The sequence below is a fragment of the Camarhynchus parvulus genome, chromosome Z, assembly GCF_901933205.1.
Source record: "Camarhynchus parvulus chromosome Z, STF_HiC, whole genome shotgun sequence".
In the NCBI taxonomy this organism is placed as follows: domain Eukaryota; kingdom Metazoa; phylum Chordata; class Aves; order Passeriformes; family Thraupidae; genus Camarhynchus; species Camarhynchus parvulus.
In genome coordinates, this window is record NC_044601.1 from 22725128 (window position 1) to 22744012 (window position 18885).

Genomic DNA, 18885 nt, shown 5'->3' on the forward strand with positions numbered 1-18885 from the left:
CTGAAACTAATAACAGAGAGTACAATCACACAATATCCAGAACTATTTTGGAAAATCCACCAGTAAAATAAAGGTAAGAGCTCACTGCAAATGTAACATCTGCTGTAATGCATCTACCTCTTTCCACCTCCAGAAAGTACATACTCAGGGGATTTTCTAATCAGCTGAGGACTCCTTCTACGCTTATTCTTGTGTTTTCTCCCTTTATCACCTTACAAAAGCAGCAATTTCCCTTCTTTACGTCTATTCTGCATGTTTATTCCTTCCTTCTCCATCCATTTGTTGTTTTTGTTGCCTTTAGTTTCTTTCCCATTCTAGCCTTTTGCTTATATCAGGTGAGCTGACCTATTCTGTCCTTTGTCTATGGATGGAAAAATGAAAGTGGTTGTATAAAATAACCATGAAAATACTACTATCCCCTTGAAGCATTGGGGCAGCCAAAAGTGCCAATAAAACTGAGATAACTTTGGATATCTTTGTATAAAGATTTCTGCATAATTCTCTGCAAGTGTTTCATTTCTCTGAACATGTTTTGAAGTTAGATGCTATCTGACTGAAATTCTGCTTGCCCTACTGGACTGAAACCCTTTGTTTAATTCTTATTAAACAAAAAACCAAGAAGATCCATAGCTGGGGCAGAGACCTCTTTTTTCCTTAGCTATCTCCTGGACTTTTATTAAGAAATGCTTCTTTATCTGCCCCTTGTGTAAACCAGTTATCTGGATGAAAATACTATTCATGTTTTCATTATAGTGAATTTGAACATCATCTGGATATAGTTTATATTTATCAAAGAAGGAAAAGACATTAAGACTTGTCAGAGGTTGCCTACCTCCATTCCCAACAGCTTCAGTGCTTTTGGCTGTACAAAAAAAAAGTTAGGAAAATGTTATTTCTCACAGAATAGTGATGAAAACCTACATCTATTTGTGTATACATATACACATACACACACATGCATGTAGAGTGATGTAGAATATACAATAAAATTTAGATGATAATAATAATGAAAATATAGAAAATAGTAATACAATGCACTGCAATAGCATATACATACACATATGCACCAATCAAATGTAGTTATTTCGAACTTGAGTCTGACATTATTTCACCAAAACCACATCAGAAGACATGTATTTGGATTCAGGTACAAACTACAACTGGTTAGGGCTGTTCTAGCAAGAAAGTGATAGGGACCACTGATAAGGCATCAGAGGATTTCTCTGGAGTACATCAGCATTTTGGTCACTGCCCTGGAACACTTTTATTGACTGTTGTGGAGCCCTCTGTGTGTTGGTTCAGTATTGGTGAAACCACTGCCCAAATGCTTTTGTCAATGGAGTGACTTTGGAAAGGAATTCTCTCCCACCAGCTACCATCACTGTCTTTCCTTTCAAATGTGATGAATCTTAAGGAAAAGCACATGGAAACAAATAAACCCATTTTAGGTAGCTGTCTGCAAGCTTTTCACAGAGCTGTTGCTATTGATAGCCATTTATTAATACTTTCATTGTTGTGTATTGCTAAAATCTGAAATGTGAGGCAAAAGTAGGCAAAGAAGGAACTACAAATCATACTGGGAGGAGCTGAACAGACTCCTGTTCATGGTGAACTGGGTCAATGGCAATGTGGATGAAAATAAACAGCTTTTGTGTTTTAGAAAGACTGTGCATTCACTTATCAAACATGGAACCCACAAAAATCACAAAAATACTTAACAATGGTGTTGCCATGAACCCAATGACCGTTGAAGCCACATTCAAAAAATAAAATATGTTTTGGGTTATAGATTTCATTGCCCTGAAACCTTCAGATCACAATCAGAAGATGAGCCATGAGATAGGAAATGCATCTAACAATGCAGAAGTTTTCAAATCTAACTCAGGAGTTAGAATTACAATATTATTGGTTCAGGTCAAAAGACTTGCCTTTTAAAAGCTGCAAATACTCATAATTACAGGTTTTAGAGTCAGAGGAGAATGTTTTATGTGCTGGTTTCAGCAGGGCAGCTGAGTGCAATAATTTTTTCATTAAATTTATAAAAACCATAGCTTGTATCAGTGTCTGGCTTGTGATGCATTGTGGTGAGATAACAGCAATGCACGTAATGGAAATGAATCTGGACCCCACCAGTCTGGAACCATCTAAGAAGCTATAGTAATCCCTGTCAGTTGGTACAGTCATGAGGATGGCAAACAGCTTGCTTCTTACCCTCTTGGGCCCGAACAAGTTGTGGTACAGTGTTCTGAACCGCTTTCTGGTGTAATTGCAGCGGTACGCTCCTCCCATCAGGTACTCTATCACCAATCCAATATCAATCAGACTAATCCGGTAATCAGGAGGTAAGTTTCCCTGCAGTGAAAATATGCATGGTGGGAGAAGAAATGCTTATTACTGACATTGTTAAATGTACTTTAACATGATGTTAGAATAAAACTAATTAAATATGTAAAAGCAGGAATGTATTATTATGCTGGTTAATTAATTCACCTTAAAATAGATCCAACCGAAACCTGGATATTCTCGCTTGGAAAGAAGACATAAGTTAAATAAGAAGGTGAAGAACTTGTTGGAAGTAACAGAAGATAACGTCAGTACACAGTACTCATATTCTTCAGCTGGGGAAACAAGGAACATGACTGCAGAAACAAAAGCATGAGGATCGATACACTTGAAAATTTAGGCACAATTGCTGGACACTAGTTCTGCAAGATAGCACTTTTCCTGCACCAGCTCTCACCCACAACTCATCCTGGCATCTCACAAGTCTGCTGGCATCTCTCTAGACTGCCTTATTTGAACTGTCAAGGCATGGTGAAGCAACATCACACAAAATCTTTTGTTCACATGGGACCAACTCCTTCCCATCCTGCAGTGTTTCCTTCCCATGTTCCAGGAAAGGAAGACCAGGAGGTAAGATTGGTGTTACAGCTCTAGCGGACTTAGACAGTACATGAGCTATCATTATTACTAGTTGCTAAGGGAAAGGAGAGTCTATCAGCATTCAGTCTTGGAGTTATGTTCAAAGAATACACACCCTTGTTATGTTTCACACCAAGAAGGAGGAAAGCATCTGTATGTAAACAAAATACCTGTGGCTAATTATTTTGCAGTTTTTTATGAAGAAAACTGCAGGCCTAGCAATTTTTCTACATATTCTGTATCTGAGTTCCTTACATATTTTACTAAAAGTCCTTTAAACACATTATCTAGTTATGTAGTTTCCAGCAGAGCCATGGAGATTGTCTCACAACAAATGAACTGAGTCTGTGGCAAGGGTCATTAGCAGGATCCTGGAAAAGATGCCTACATACTTCTCCTTCCATTTCTTTTTCTTTCTTACCCTCTAGATATTTCTATACAGACGTATGTGTATATGTGTATGCCTATGTATATCTATATGCCTGTGTGTATGTATGTGTATATGACATCTTCAATGTGTACTTTTAAACTTGAAACAGAATGACAAATATGTCCACATCTTACTGTCCTTTTTATAGGAACTCCCTTGCACACATCCTCCTACTCTTCATTTTCAAATCTGAAAATGGCATCACTAAGGTTATGAGTTCTCCAATGCTTGGGGGTTGCTAAACTATGAAGAAAGATTTCAGTAACAGATTGTCTCCCACTGCATATGAATTTGCTCTGAGTTAATGGGGCGTGTCTATTCTCCAGTTGCAGGGAACCCAATGGGACATCTTGTGTGCTGAACAATTTCAGGCTGAGCTGCACTCACAGATGTGCCAGTCAAGTCTCTGGGGGGTCTCTGGCAATGGAGGAACAAAACTCCAGTGTGGGCACACCTGCTGTTCAATTCCCTCCAGAAAAAAACTACACAAGGTAAACTCTGACCCCTTTACAGGAGGAAAGGACTAATGGGAAGGGAATGAACCCAAATGAAAGTTTGCTTCCTTCTCTAATTCTCTGCTTCTGAGTTGACTGGATGACAGCTCACATTTCAGTACGCATTCCCTACCAGAAAAGAAGGCATGATTCAGCAAACTGTGAATAGATCATCTGGCTCTAGAGACCTCACCAAGAAACCTTTCAGATTTAGAGAACCCTCACTGTTCTGCGTGTCACTGTGCAAAAGAAATGACTACAAAATAAAGGTGGAGAGACAAATTATTCTTCTGTGTACTGTGAACAGTAGCCCTGAAAAAAGGAATATTACTCTAATAAAAAATTGTCTCATATAGCCAATATTGCAGAAGGACCAGAAATTGTAACTCTTCAAATATTCAAATTTTTTCAGTGCACTGTAATAATCTAATGTTCTATAATGATATACAGTACAGATTACAGTGAGCCTGTAGCTTTTTAAATGCATTCATTAGGAGAAGGTTAGTAATTCATGGAGCAATTTTATGACTATCATGTCTTGCTTGAAATGTCTGCATGTCTGGAGATATCTGCCTGGCTTCTCTGGAGATGTTCTTATCAGATTAGAGCAGAGAATCACTAATGGAGAGCAGATGGCAACTGGTTCTGCAGAAGAGAAAAAATGGATGCAAAGATCCTCCTTCCTTTTCTACTTCAGCCATGAAGTACAAGGCTTATTTCCTGCCCTGCTACCATGGTACAAGCAGCATGCTGCAAAGGCTGAGGAAGGAGAGAGGGAGGTTGTGCTTTCATAGTGTACCATGCCCAGCAATCAGCTGGCATTCAAAGGGACAAAAAATCAAGCAAATTTACTGGAAAAAATTGAGCTGCCAACCATTTTAAAGTAATGTCCTCCAGCATCTTTTTGCAACCTTCCTAATCTCGTTTAATTTGATGAAAGGGGGAATTACTATGGTTTTCAAGAATGTGTATTAGCTTAGATAATTTGGACATGGTAATATTTATGCTGAACAGTTTAAGAAAGATAACATCTAAAAATTATATGAAAAATAAACCTAAAAAATTACATTTTAAAAAGTAAATTCTGATAGGTTTGGTTGGTTTTCCCCTTAAAATGTTCTTGTCTTCCCAGAATGTGTAAGAGGATAATTCTACTAGAGCAAGGATGAAAGGATTAGCAGAAATGGGAGTTGCACCTCCAAGGCAGGACTCCTTCTAACTTAAGGTCTTCACTCAAACGGAATGCTTTAATGTTATTAAGTGGCAAAAAACATTTGAGCAGTTAAAGAACAACAGGCATCAGGGTGCTACACGTATTACAAAGCTGAGAATCTTGATACAGTTTTGATTTCTAAATATTCATGAAAGATTTAGATAAAAAGATTCCAGTAAAATAACTTTGATAAAAGATGCATCTAAACCTCCCAGATAATACTGAAACACTTCACTAAAGAAAACTCTCAAATCCACAGGAAAAATACACATTTCATAAACATTGCTCTTCCAAAGTGCGAAACCCTAGTAAAGAAGACTGGACCATCCTTGTGAGAGGAGCTACACACATGCCAAAGCACTTGCTCTGTCAGCAGACAGCTTGAAGCACCCTGGCAGTGCTAAGAGTGCTTGTAAATGAAACATAGTGGTGCAAGTGGGATAGAACTGCCCCAAGAACAACAAGAATTTGGATGAACTAATTCTAGTGCAGTCTAGGTGGTCAAGAATGACCAAGGAGGAAGTTTGATTTAGAGGTATGATAGTTGTCCTGGCTAATAATCAACAAATCTTTTAATGTTGGGACAAACTCTTCAGTGTTAATGCACAATTCTTCTCCTGAAGAAATTTCAGGTTTAAACTGTAGCTAGTCAGTTGTAGTAATTTTTTGACTTCAAGTGCATTTTTGTGTCACCATGTATCAAACCTCTGAGTCTGCATGCTGAGAAAGAAATAATACTGCCAAAATTCTATATATTGCCAGTTTGTTCTTTGGAAATGCAGATGTACAGTAGCAGACCAAAAAAACCCCAACTTTGGAAATGTAAATAATCCTGAAGTGGAATTGAGATCTGTTAATTATATACAATGTTTTGGATAAATGAAAAAAAAAAAATCCATCTATTAATTACTACTGATCTTCATCAGCTAGTTGAGGCAGGGAAAGATTTTTATTTTTTTAGATTTGTAGAGGAAAACCTCCACTTGCAGACACAGGGTGTCCAGGACAGCCACTGTCTGATTCTTTCTGCTTAGCCTGGGTATATTGCTGTGTATGGTCTATGGAAGGAAGCCAAAGTTAAGTGTGAAATTCTGGACCCTTGATAGGAGATGGCAAAATGGCCATGAGGCCAAAACTGCAGGCAGGTTGGCCCTGCTATGTAGCTGTGGAATTGAGAGGACTGAAAGGTGATCTGAGGCAGAGTCATTATGACATAATTTGTCTTGTTAATACATGCAAAATTTATGTACATTTAGATTGCTGTAAATTCCTTAAGATTGTGTCTCCAGGCCTTTACAGTATGCTGCCTAGGCTATCAATCTTCACAGAAGCATTTAGAAATCCAAAGGGAAAATATATTGTTGTATTATATGTTTTGTGTGCACATGTGTGTGCACATATGTGTCTACAGGCTGCCACAAATGGAATCTGATAATGTGACTTCTGTTGTTCTCATTATTTGCTTTATTAAGCAAGCAAGGTTGTTTTTCAACCAAACCAAACCAAACCAAACCAAACCAAACCAAACCAAACCAAACCAAACCAAACCAAACCAAACCAAACCAATACTCTCCTACTGATTTATACAGCTATATAGTACAACAGTAGTAAATTACTGCTTCTGTGATTTTTAATATCCATTCTCCATCTGAGAATCCACAATGATCAAGATGCAATTTTTTTAGCATACACCCTTTTAAATAGTGCAGGTTTTAAAATTGAGAGGAACATGTAAATGCACAGTATTTCATATTGATTAGGTATTGTATCAAGGTGGTGTATTACATACTTTATATTTATATTCTGTGATGCTGTAATTAAATCTGAGAGGTTAGGTGTGTGGAATCAAAATACATATGAACTCAAAAAACTAGCATCAGCAGTGTGGTCTGTCTTGCATGCATGATGGGCCACCAAACTGTCAAATGGTGATGTGTCCATTAAAAAGTTTTTTCCAAAGAGGTGTTTTTGTTTAAACTGCTGTCAGATCTGTGGACTGATTTATGGCTTGGTTGATTGGTGAGGGATCTGCTCAGTTGTCAGGGCTATAGCGAGCTGTCACTTCTCCTTATGAAACCTGGCTGTTCCTCATCCTGGACGAAACAAGAAATAGAGCCCCAGAGGTCCAGTTTTCTTCAGGAAGGTGCTAAAGAGCCACACCAGGCTGTCTGTTTTCAAAGCCCTCACCTATGCTCATAAGACTGATTCAATGTAGTTGGAATTACTGAAGATTTTTGATATTGGCAGAGGAAAGAAAGATAAATTTATGGAAAAATAAGCATCACCTAGTAGTTAGAAATCACTATGGAACAAATAATGTCATCAAATATAGTGTAAGTTTATTTAGTGTCTATTCATATAAATCCATGAGTACAGATCATCTTTGGCTATTTTGATGCCTTTTCTTTCAAGAGTTTCTTTAAAAATACATATTTAGTTAGGGGCTCAGAAAAAAGAGATACATGTTATTTAGTTACTCAACATACAATTTGCTATGCCTTTGAAGAAGAACTTGGAAAGGTGATTCTGGGGAAGAGAAGGCACTTGGAAAAAAAATAGAAGACGGATTATGCTTCTTTCAAATTCATAAAGGCACATAAATAACTGCATATTGAGTAATAAAATATTCTGGAAACTTCAGCTTCAAGAGCAGTATCCATTCTAAATAGATCCTAGCTTCACTCCGCTCAATCCAAGGGGATTTGTGCATAGTTTCTTTTTATAGGCATTTCACACTTTTCAATGGTCACTTAATACACTATACCTAATTGGACAATGATGATGCCATTCAACACACCAACCAAAGAATACCACCAGAACACTTCCTAACATGCCACTGAATACTCTGTAAAATTACTTAGTAAAAAGGTGCTATATGACACAATACTACTCTCCTCCCTTAGGTGGCTTCAATTCTGTCACTGTCAGATAAAAACCACTAAAATCTGTGCTCTTGGAAAAAATATCGTCTCCTTTTAAAATTTTCTATCTAGTTCCACATACAGAGATATCCTTTCTCAAGTATGCTACCCTTGAGGTCTGACTTACATAATGTGCAAGGTTGTAATCCGCACATGCTCTGGGAGAATACTCAAGCTGATGAGGTCATTTGCAGACTCAATCTCCTTACTTGATTCATATATTTAAAGGATAAGGGATTTTTATTCCTTGCAGCCACTGTAACACTTTTAATCCTGAGCACATTGGTAAAGGTATTTGTATCTCCTTCCTGCCACTAGACCTTTCAGTATTTCTGTCCAGCTCTTCTAATAGGTTTTTATAATTCAAGATTCTTGAAATTAACATGATAAGGGTCAGTGGGAACTTGCACTACTAGTTTTTATATTTCTGCTGAGGAGGATAGCTAAAATGTACCATACAATACAGAATGAGGAACTGTTTCAAAAAGCCAGGATCCAGCACAAGGGTAACAGCTATTTTACAGGCTCAGAAGTAAACTAGCAACACAGAAAGTAGCTTTGACAACAGTTGCAGGTATGGAAAAATACAAGTAACAGCATAAATCCACACAGTATGTAAGAGCCTACAATTACGGCAGCAGACACACTATTACTCAAGCGTCTAAAACCACAGAGAAAGCAAGCCAAATAACTTGCTAATTGTGCTTTGTATGCAAAAAGTTCATATTTGGAGCACACAAACAGGACATTCTGTACTGGCAGGAAGGAGAAGGCTCTGACTGAAAGCTCATGCAAAACAGATTGTATCTAGCTACAAAAAAACCAATAACATTTTTTTCAACCTACCGTCTATTGGACTCTTACCTTTTTCACGTCCCTGACTAGATGATGCAGAGTGTTGGATGGTCCGTGTCTCTGCAAAGGACAAATGAAGAAGAACAAAATAGTTTGCACAAAATATAAATGTTGAGATAACTTTCTTGCCTTGCTGGTTTAGAAATCAGGCAGCTGAGAGCACTTCAATTGTACAGTGTTATCAATTAAAAAAAAAAAAACCCAAACAATCACAAGAGCATTATTTCACCTGTTTTCCTCTTTTGTAGAAAACTCTTCCTTAAGAAAATCCTATGAACTGCCACAATGGATGAAAACTGAAGTCCTATGTATTGGGTTAGGCTCCTGGCTTAGAAAACCAGCAGCACAGCACAGCCTCTGGGAAAGAGTGGAAGCACAACCAACTGCTTTAGTCTTAGCCTTCCTGCACTCAGGACTTCCAGTTCCACCACTGGTGGCTCAGAGACACTCTGAGTCTGGCATTGCATTGAGGCTGTCTCCTCTGAAAGCTGCTCCCTGTGAATGCACATACATGTGAATTCTGAATGCAAGGTGTGTGAATTTTTCCAATCTTTTTTGACTCCAGCTACCCTTGTAAAAATATTCTGCAGAGGAGTCCTGTAATTTTGATTATACTATTACTACTATTATATCTTACTTTATTTTCTGCTTTGTTTTTGACTGTTGCTGATTTTTTAAGAGACTTTTATGAAAGGTCTCCTTGGTTGTAGCTTATATGGATGAGATCACTACACATGCGTAGAATCAATGTTTCCATATATGTGTTTGCTCTGCACTTCCTAACAATTTTATGTAACCCCATCTCTGAACATGATGAGACTTACCTGTGATTCTTCATACGCTGCTTCAGATTTTCTAAAACACCTGCAAATATTATTGTCTCTTCTGTAGGTACCATTTTTCAGATCTTACATAAACAAGCTGAACAGCTGTGGTCTTCCAGGGTCTTCCATGACCCTGGTCGTAATGTTCTTTTGCGGTAAAAATGGACCATGTTTTCCTTCTCCCTGTTTTTTAACATTCAAGTAGGTTTTAAACCAAAATAGTCCCTGATCTTCTAAACCATGGCAGCTATATTTCTTTAATAACCCTTGAAATTTTAAAATACTGTCAAAGTTTTGCAAAAATAAAAAAATGGAACCAAGTGCAACATTCTTATTCTCCTGCCTGCTGATTGTAGAAATAGATTTCTAAGGCTTAACATTTTCCTATAGAAGCTTGATAAACTTTTTGTTGACATAAAATTGATTCCCTTGCCTGTAGTTCTATACTTTATTCTATTTTTACAAATTTGCCATAGCAGAGGCAAGATTCACTGGTTTGTAGCTTCACAGGTCATTCCTAAGTCTTATGCTGAAATATGGTAATTTTTAACTGGCCATGTAATTGTTTTTTGGTGCTAAGGCTACTATGGATGCATTTGGTCATACAGTATAATTGGTAGTTCAGGCATTTCAGAGCCTGTGTCTTTTGGAATTTGTGCATGAAAAAATGTACGCTGATTTCTACAGCAATAAATTTGTTCAAAAAGCCCTTCTTTTAGCTGTGGAACTGAAGACTTCTGTCAAACTTATTCCCTGTAAAAACTGTCTTTTGTACAAGAACTACCATGCTTATCCCTGTTACAAGGAAGCTCATAGGCATTCTGTTTTTAATACATAGACACCAGTCAACGGGTAAAATGTAAGCTGACCAAAGATCAGATGGGAGTTTGTCTCTAGGGTAGCACATATGTACCCTATATATGCATCTGCATATATCTAAATTTATATCTATCTATCTATCTATCTATCTATCTATCTATCTATCTATCTATCTATCTATCTATCTATCTATTTATCTCTCTATCTATCTAAATACCCGTCCCTCCCTAGTTTGCCCAAATTTAATGAATCCTTTTCATTAATCCTTTATGAATATTTGATATTTCGCAAGACTGACTTCTGGTCACCATCAGTGTGATACACCTCCAGACAACAGTCCAGTGTAGCAGCTTATGACAGCAAAGGCTTTGAAAACTACTGTCAGGAACACACCTTTGTGAAAAGAGATATGCCCATAACACAGCCCTTCTGCAACACACAGAACTGGGAATTCTGCCAACTAGACAGGCCTTGAAGATTTTTTTTCATTACACATAAGAAGTTTGAACTTCCTGAACTACTACCTAAGTAGGTAATAATACTATGAATGCTGGAATGTATTTTGCATTTGAGAATTCAGAAGACTTAATTTGTGCACTTTTATATTCACTTTAATTGTAAGGATTAAAAACTTGCAGACAGTTTTTAAAAGTCAAAGGTCTAGTTTTTGGAACTCAGTGGGGGCATGGGGAAGCCCCTCATTGTAACAGAGACCGATTAAGAGTTGGAAGATTTTTCTGAAACCATATTGTCAGGAGTCATATAACACCACTGCATCAGTCCTAACTTGCCAGTTACTGTCTTCCAGCCAGTACCACCTGCCTAAATCTTAGGTTTGTCATATTGGAATTACAATGACAAGAAATTAGCTGGCATGGTGCGGAGCTTATTTTGTGTCTTTACAAAATCTATACAACAGATTATGTGGGCAAGGCACAGCATGTTACGCTATATGAGAGACAAGCAAGAGAGACAATATGGACTAATGGAAAATTTCTGCAGCAGGTGTTGACTGCCTGGTGCATCATCATCATCATCATGCCATTACAATACAAGTGGGAGCGAGAACAGTGAATATAGAGACAGAAAATTTGCCTTAGGCTGGCCCTACCGTATTGTACAATTCCTCTAGCCGGGAGATGGTGAGAAAACGATGCATGCTTACTCCATTTTCTATGAGTAATTTCACAAAATCCACTCTGTCCAACACTAGTGCATCCAGCATTGCTTGCTCAAGGGAGCCCACCTGCAAAGCAAGTGATTAATTGAAGCTGTTCCTGGGCGTGGCAGGCTACATCCAGCTGATTCAGTCACTCCAGCACAAGCAGAGGGATTGACAAAATTCTCAGGGTTTCTCTACTAAACTTGAAATGGGATAATAATGGTTTTAATCTGTAACAATTTTTCTAATTCAGGGCTGCAGTTCAAAAAGGAATATTGGAGTGCTTATTAGGATACTCTAGGAAAAATAGTTTAGGACAAAGGAACTGGAATCCAGAAAACTGGAGACCCCACCTCTACTTTATTCACCATGTCATTATTATTATTATTTCTTTTCCTGTCAAACATTTTATTTGTATTGGATATATTTTTTATGTGCACACAAAATCATTTTAATTCTGTCTTTTCTAGAGTTTTCTTCTGTTTGTGGTGTGGAACCTCAGGGAAATTTGAACACCCAGGAAACAGAAATAGCTTCATCATTTGCATTCCTTTGAAGGCCCAAATGCAAGAGGTCTTCTTACACAAAACCTCTCCTTCTTAACTCTTGGAGGTCAAGCAGAATTAGAAAGATGAGAAATTATCTCATCCTTCCAGCTTTTAGCTTCCAAAATGATTACAGTTTGCAGAATTTATTCAAATTTTTGCTATGATGTGGTGATGAAGAGATAACAATGAAGACATTTAAATGCCATTAAAATACCTCCTATGTTTTGACACATACTTACACCCAATATCAAAGACAAAATTAATAGTTCTATTCACTCCATGACTAAAAAGGCAAGGATTTTTGTCCCATTTTTTAGGGGCAGCAAACTGTAGAAAGCTACATTTAAAGCAAGGATACTTAAACAGAAGCTTTTCCCATTGTTACAATTTTTCCATGGGGAATTGTAAATGCTCGTGTAATGATAGCATGTGAAATTTTAATGACAGTGATGAAACAAGTGTCACAGTAGTGACTAATACGGTCCAGTTGAAACTCCTGAATGGATAAAGTGGATTTTAAGGAGATACAATAGAGATTGAGGCTTTCCTTTTTTTTTTTTTTTTTTTTTCCCCTGTGCGACTTCTGCCTCTGTAAAAGCTGTAGCACAATCAAGGAGATCAAGGAACTGACTCTTCCTCCTCTGCCTGACACAGTATTCAATAACTTCTCTATTTACAGTCCTCCTGCTCCTGAAGAGAATCCATGCCCCTGGTGCTCCCTGAGAATGGTATTAGCCAGGGAGCAACTGGAGCACAGGATGGTGCAGATGTAGAGCAGGCAGATCGATGCAGAGCAGCACTGGGAGTAGAATTAACACCACCAGAGGTCTGGAGCCACAGCCCATTCATGGTGACACTGCTGATCAGCTCCTGCAGTCTATCTGACCTGCAACATTTGTATGGCGTATTTTTTATGTCAAACCATCACCTCAAATTCAGTATTTGCATATAAAAGCATGCTGCTTGGAGAGAAAAAAGAAGTTTTGACTTTCCTTGAATTTATAGTCTAGCACTGAAACACGGCTGTATACTTGTTTTCCTCAGCTTGCAGAATCATGTTTGGTAGGATAACTCTGGTACTTCCCGTTTCTTCAGAGGTATGGTGTCCTACTGTTAAGGCATCGCTAGATGTCACCATTTCCTTGGACGATAGAACACATTAACCTCTCTGCAACTGTGCCTGCCTTCAGCTACTGTGCCTGGGAACCAGGCAGGTACGTGTGTTTGGCAGGACCCAGTGTATTTCAAACCACACTGAAACCACCACTGCAAAGAGAATGGATTTAATACTCTGTAGGGTGCAAAGTGTTTCCAACAGAAGATGTTGTGTGTATATACACACACACATATATATATATATATATACTGTACCGGCCACTGCTGCCCATAAATAAAGATCTGGCTGCGGGCGATGTCCACTCTGTTCCAGGCTAGTGCTAGGCTCAGCTGGTCGGGAGCAGATGCGTTTGCTCCTGTGTACACAGACAGGGGAGCAGGGAGGAGAGCAGGAGAAAAAAGAAACAAGACATTAGGCTCAGCATGCCCTGGTAACTCCTCTTTGTGAAGAGTCTCACAGATGTCCATGTGATTTCTGCAACTGATCTCATATTAAAACAAAACCAAACCTTCTATTGCAGCTGTAAAAAAAAAAATCTGTTTTCAAATCTGCATCTCTAGTTCTAAGATTGTCTTACATACATTGAATATTTCCTCATATTTCCCTTCAAAATACAGCAGATACAGGTGATATCAGAAGAGGCAATTTTTGGTTTCCCTCCTACTGGATGTGAAGCAAGAGAACAAGCCAGGATACAGCTGGAGCTGCAGGAATACACACACCCCCATATGTATCACATGAACGTGCACACACACACACAAACATACGTGCCTCTAGCAATTACAAGCAGATTCAACTCACACAGATACCATTTATTTCAGTAGTTCTGCATTTTTTGGCATCTTACACATTCCAGCTGGATAAGAGGCATAGGAGTTTCTCCCCTGTTTGTACTGAAGCATCCTGGTGGGACAAATTTCCCTTCACATATGAAATAACCATGTAAGTAAGCATTCTATAAAGCTTGTGTCAAGGTATAATATATCCAAATTAAATGAGAAACTATGCAGATGATAAAATGGATTTGGAGCTCTTTGTTTTTTGAAGGGAGGGTATAATTTTCCCTGCAGGTTTCATGGACACTGTGGGACATTCCTGTCCTGCTGTGCATTTTTATTTCACGGTTCTCAGCTAATTTGTAATAATAAAACAGCATTTGTGCCTCAATGTCAAAGGGAGAACTGGTCTGAATGAACTGATCAACCAAATAAATAAATGGCCCTTTGATTTTTAACTACATATCTGCTTCCAGTGGTTAGGTGATTATATAAGGGCTTATTTTTTAAAGACCTCATACCTCTACTGTTATTTTGTCTTTATTAATTCTTATACTGATATCATGGAATGAGGATAAATAAAAGCTTTTCATTACTTCAAAGCATTTGTGTCCCCATTTCAATACTATTCAAACCCACACACTGTTCCAGTTGAAAGTGGACTCTGAAATTGGAGGCAATGAAAACATAAAGCTGGCTGCTGAAATTTTCTGTGAAGACCTTAATAAAAAACTTTGTGGAGCATAGCCTATAGTTTAATTTCATAACTCTCAACTTTGAAGTAATTTTATTGTTGATATGGCCAATTCCTTGTCAATACCTACAGTAATTGTTTGGGAGATGATGAATTGTGAATCATCCAAATCACATTCACACAGAAATGAGCTCTGATAAAAAGGTAGACAATGCAGGAACAGAATAGAATTGAAACAAATGAAGAAGGGGAAAAAAAAGTAAAAATACTTCTGTGACTTCTGTGGCTAAGATGTATCAGGAATGACCCTTTTCATAAGACACAACTTCTCATTGCTATGTACTGCAACACAGACAAGAGCTCTCACTAGAGACCTCAGGGGGGATGCCAACAACATCTGAAACTTTTGGAGTTTCTTACACAAGCAATATGCAGCATTCAAGAACAGAAAATATTTACCTTTGGGAAAGGCAAAAATATCTCTACATTTCAACATCCCAAGATTTATTTATAAAAACAGAAAAAAAATACCTGCAGTGAGTATGATAGGGTAAGTTAAACACAGAGAGCAAATAATGTTTTCCCCCCTTCTGAAGCAAACAAGAGATGTTCTTATCAGATCTCCTCCTTCCCAATCATGTGCCTGTAGGAGAAGTGAGAGCTTTAGCAGGTGCTTAGGCAAGGTTTTTGGTGAGCCATGGAGGAAGTATATGGGTGAACTCTAAAACCTGGGGGCAGGGATGGTGATCCCACAGCCTCACAACATTTCACACATGTGATGAGGGAGCTCCAGTACCTGATTTTTTTACTACAGCCTATGATATGGGTAGCCAGAGGTGCCATCTAGCCAGAAATAATTTTGGATCAAAAGTGGATCAGACGGACTTGTGGTGGGAAGGGGGCTGTTTACACTGCCCCCACTTGGGGCAGAAATCAAGCTAAATCACTGAGGCTCTAGGTAAATAACCTCTGAGCCCCAGCAGGGAGTGCTCTCCAGTTTGTGGCAACTGACCCTAGCAGTCCTGGCCCTCTTCATGCTTTAGAAAAGATTCAGCTGGCAGATAAATAGAGGGTCTTCTGGTGCATTTGATCACAGGAAGGAATGGCTGGCATGGGGCATGAGGTGGTGCCTGCTCATCCATTCACCAAAATTATTTTCTTTGAGCATGCTGATTGCTCCAAATACTGAGCAGAGGGGAAAGCAAGCTGCGGTCCAACCTGTCCTTCCCATCTCCCTTCATTGTGCTTAAGGCTGCCAGCAGTGGCCAAGTTTTCCTGTTGGTGCATGTGCAGTTCCAGAGCTGATGCTCTTCTCAGTGCTTGCTGCCACGATGTTTGATTTCATCGTCTCACAGAGCACTGCAGGTAGCTGGCAGTTGAAGGAAATGTGTGGTTTCTCAAGGGGATGTTTTACTCCAGGTCTGAAGCAGCCTATCAGCTAGGGTATAGATTACGGATGTGCATCCTGGGGCTCTGGTGCGTTTGGTTGGATGAGTGCTTCCACAGTACAGTTTCTTGCTGGAAAGCCCTTGTTCCTTCTCCTCTTTCCCATCTTCTCTGAGGGGTTTTCAGATGAATGTGGATAACACTGATTTTACTTAAGAGGAGAAGGAAAATCCAAGCTATAAATGTTTGTACAGAGCAGCATATGGGCTGTGGATGCCTTTTAATTGATTTTATTCTAGGATAGAATTGATGGCCTTTGTCTCGCATGAAAAAGGAAGTATTCAGGCTATTTTAGGTGGAATTCTACCCACAATTAAGCAGTATGAATGATTCCACTCATATAAGAAAAACTCCCCAGAAAAAACATGAGATGGCCTTCTTAAGATACAGTCTCCTTTCAATAATTTCCTTGACTGTATTCAGTGCCATAGAATATGGACTTGAGTCAGCAGGAAGAATCCAAAAAGTGACCTCTCTGGGGATGCCTGTCACTCATGAGCGTCACTGTAATGTGCCCAAATCAAAGCCAAAGGATATTTGGGAAATAAATAAGGTAGAGTTAATAACCTATTGCATTGTATTATTTTAATTACCATATCATACTTATTGCGTGAAATAATGTTTTGGGTATTATGACTAATGTCTCTGTAATATTTACTCAGTATTCTTGTGTCTGGCTGATTCTAAGATATGTTCCTCAAAAGAATATTTTGAGACTATGATGACAACATGTGCAGTGTGACCCTTTCTTTCATCTGCTCCTAGAAAAAAAAGTTACAGTTGGGATGCAATACATTGTTTTGGCAGTATTTTATCTTGTTATAGATACCACTGGATATAGATAGACTGCTGGGACAGCTGTTAGTTCCTGCAGATGTTAATTTTATGTTCTTAGGCTGCCATTCAGCAGGGCTTGCATAGACTCTTTTGGTAAAAAGTCACATTGTCTACTCAATATTTTGGACTGAAAATGTAATAACTCCTTTATGATACAGCCTGGGACTATAAACTCAACGCTGTCTCCTCGGGGAGCCAGGTACATATCAGACAATGAGTGCTGTGCACTTGCAGGATTACTGAAGAGCCTTTATATACTTATTACTACAGGCTTTTATGTACTGGCTAAAGCTTATTGTGACCAACATAAACCCCTAAAGGATTCTCCTGGAATAGCCTATGATCTTGGTGATATCTGGAAAGATAAAATGACACGAAACATCCACCTAGACTGAAATGGTTGCGGGATATCCATTTCCACAGTGTACCTAAGCATGTCAGTCTCCTCTTTCAACATCTAAAGAAAAGAACTAGATTAGGGAGAATTAAAAAAAAAAAAACAAATTAATTTTTTGCTCTGTGTCTTTGCAGGTCCAATGCTGTCTCCTGTTTCAGCAGCTCTCTAGTGCAAAGGCTGCCTTTCCACAGCTTTTGCTACAGAACCGTCCTGGCAATTAGGAAACCAATTGACAATATAAAAGCAGATAGCAAAAACAGCTACAAGTGCAGCAACCAGATAACTGACCTAAGTCTGAAACCTTTTTGTGTCTGTGATTTCATGGTTGGCAGACTATCCTTGACCATCTGATATTACATGATGGCTATTCAGTGAGCATGAATCATCACTTACTCACAGGCTGGAAAGTATGCAGAACTTCAGCTCTGCCGCAGCCTAGCATGGTTTATCCCAGCAGGTACATGGCAGTAATATCACTGTATGCACACACCACACAGCACCTCTCCCTTTCCCAGTGCTGATAGTAGCACTGGGGAGGCTTCTGGAGCACCATCTGAAACATGGCTGGCACCAGTCTGCTCCAGACATTGCAACAGTTTCGTGAACTAGGATCTTTGAAGCCACTTCAAAACAAGTGTGTTTTTAGACCATCTCCATATGCTGTCTTTAACTTCCCTGTCATATGCCTTCTGCTTCACTAGCAGCTGCAAAAGGACAAAATCCATTATGGTGTGAGTTCCAACTGCTCAAGTTAAGAGAGCACAAACAGTTAAACTGTATTGATAAACTTGCCTGCTATAAACTCATGCCTTTGGAAACTTACTTCCCACATTTGTGTCTCTCAACATTAAAAACATAAAAAAAAGAATTTGCAAACCATATGCTGTTGTGACATCCGTGCAATGTAAATTGATAACCGGTTTGGATGCCATTCTGTAGTTTATTGAAGATCACTTCCAAGAAAGATAAATCTTGCTGACAAGATTGAACAAGAGACTTGTGAAAACAAACAAAGAAATAATTTGTGGTGCTGAGTCTGGGGCTGGTGGAATATGCTGTACAGAAGAGCTCCTGAACTGGCAGTGTGTCTGGTGTGGGTTTAAAAAGAGATTAGCTCATCACAAATTTTACACAGCAAATAGGAAGTGATACTTTGTGTTTCCAAACCCTTGTCCCACTCCTCCATGACCAAATCACTCATGCAAGGGTGGGATGGGTCATTAGTTGATATGTTTCTCTTGCACTACCAAAAGCTGCAATTTCCTCATCAAGAAGACTGAGAAAAAGTTACTGGTAGTCATTCACCAGGTTCATACATTGCTCTGCTCCTTTTTTTTACACAGTATTTGAGAATAGGAAGAGATGAATTCTTAAATTTAAATTTATGAATGTCAAGATAACTCAGACTCAGTCTTCAAATCTCTTAATTT

At 38.6% G+C, this 18885-nt stretch overlaps 1 protein-coding gene across 1 annotated transcript in view; it reads right to left on the reverse strand.

Moving 5' to 3' along the window:
• Positions 1–18885, reverse strand: part of TRPM3 (transient receptor potential cation channel subfamily M member 3) — a 259332-nt gene that overhangs the window by 46179 nt on the left and 194268 nt on the right. Inside the window, exons 10-14 of the mRNA XM_030968168.1 lie at positions 13560–13660; positions 11590–11724; positions 8845–8895; positions 2212–2352; positions 833–862 (exon numbers count right to left, since the gene is read on the reverse strand). Of these exons, the coding sequence (XP_030824028.1) occupies positions 833–862; positions 2212–2352; positions 8845–8895; positions 11590–11724; positions 13560–13660 (458 nt within the window). The remainder of the gene's footprint in view (positions 1–832; positions 863–2211; positions 2353–8844; positions 8896–11589; positions 11725–13559; positions 13661–18885) is intronic.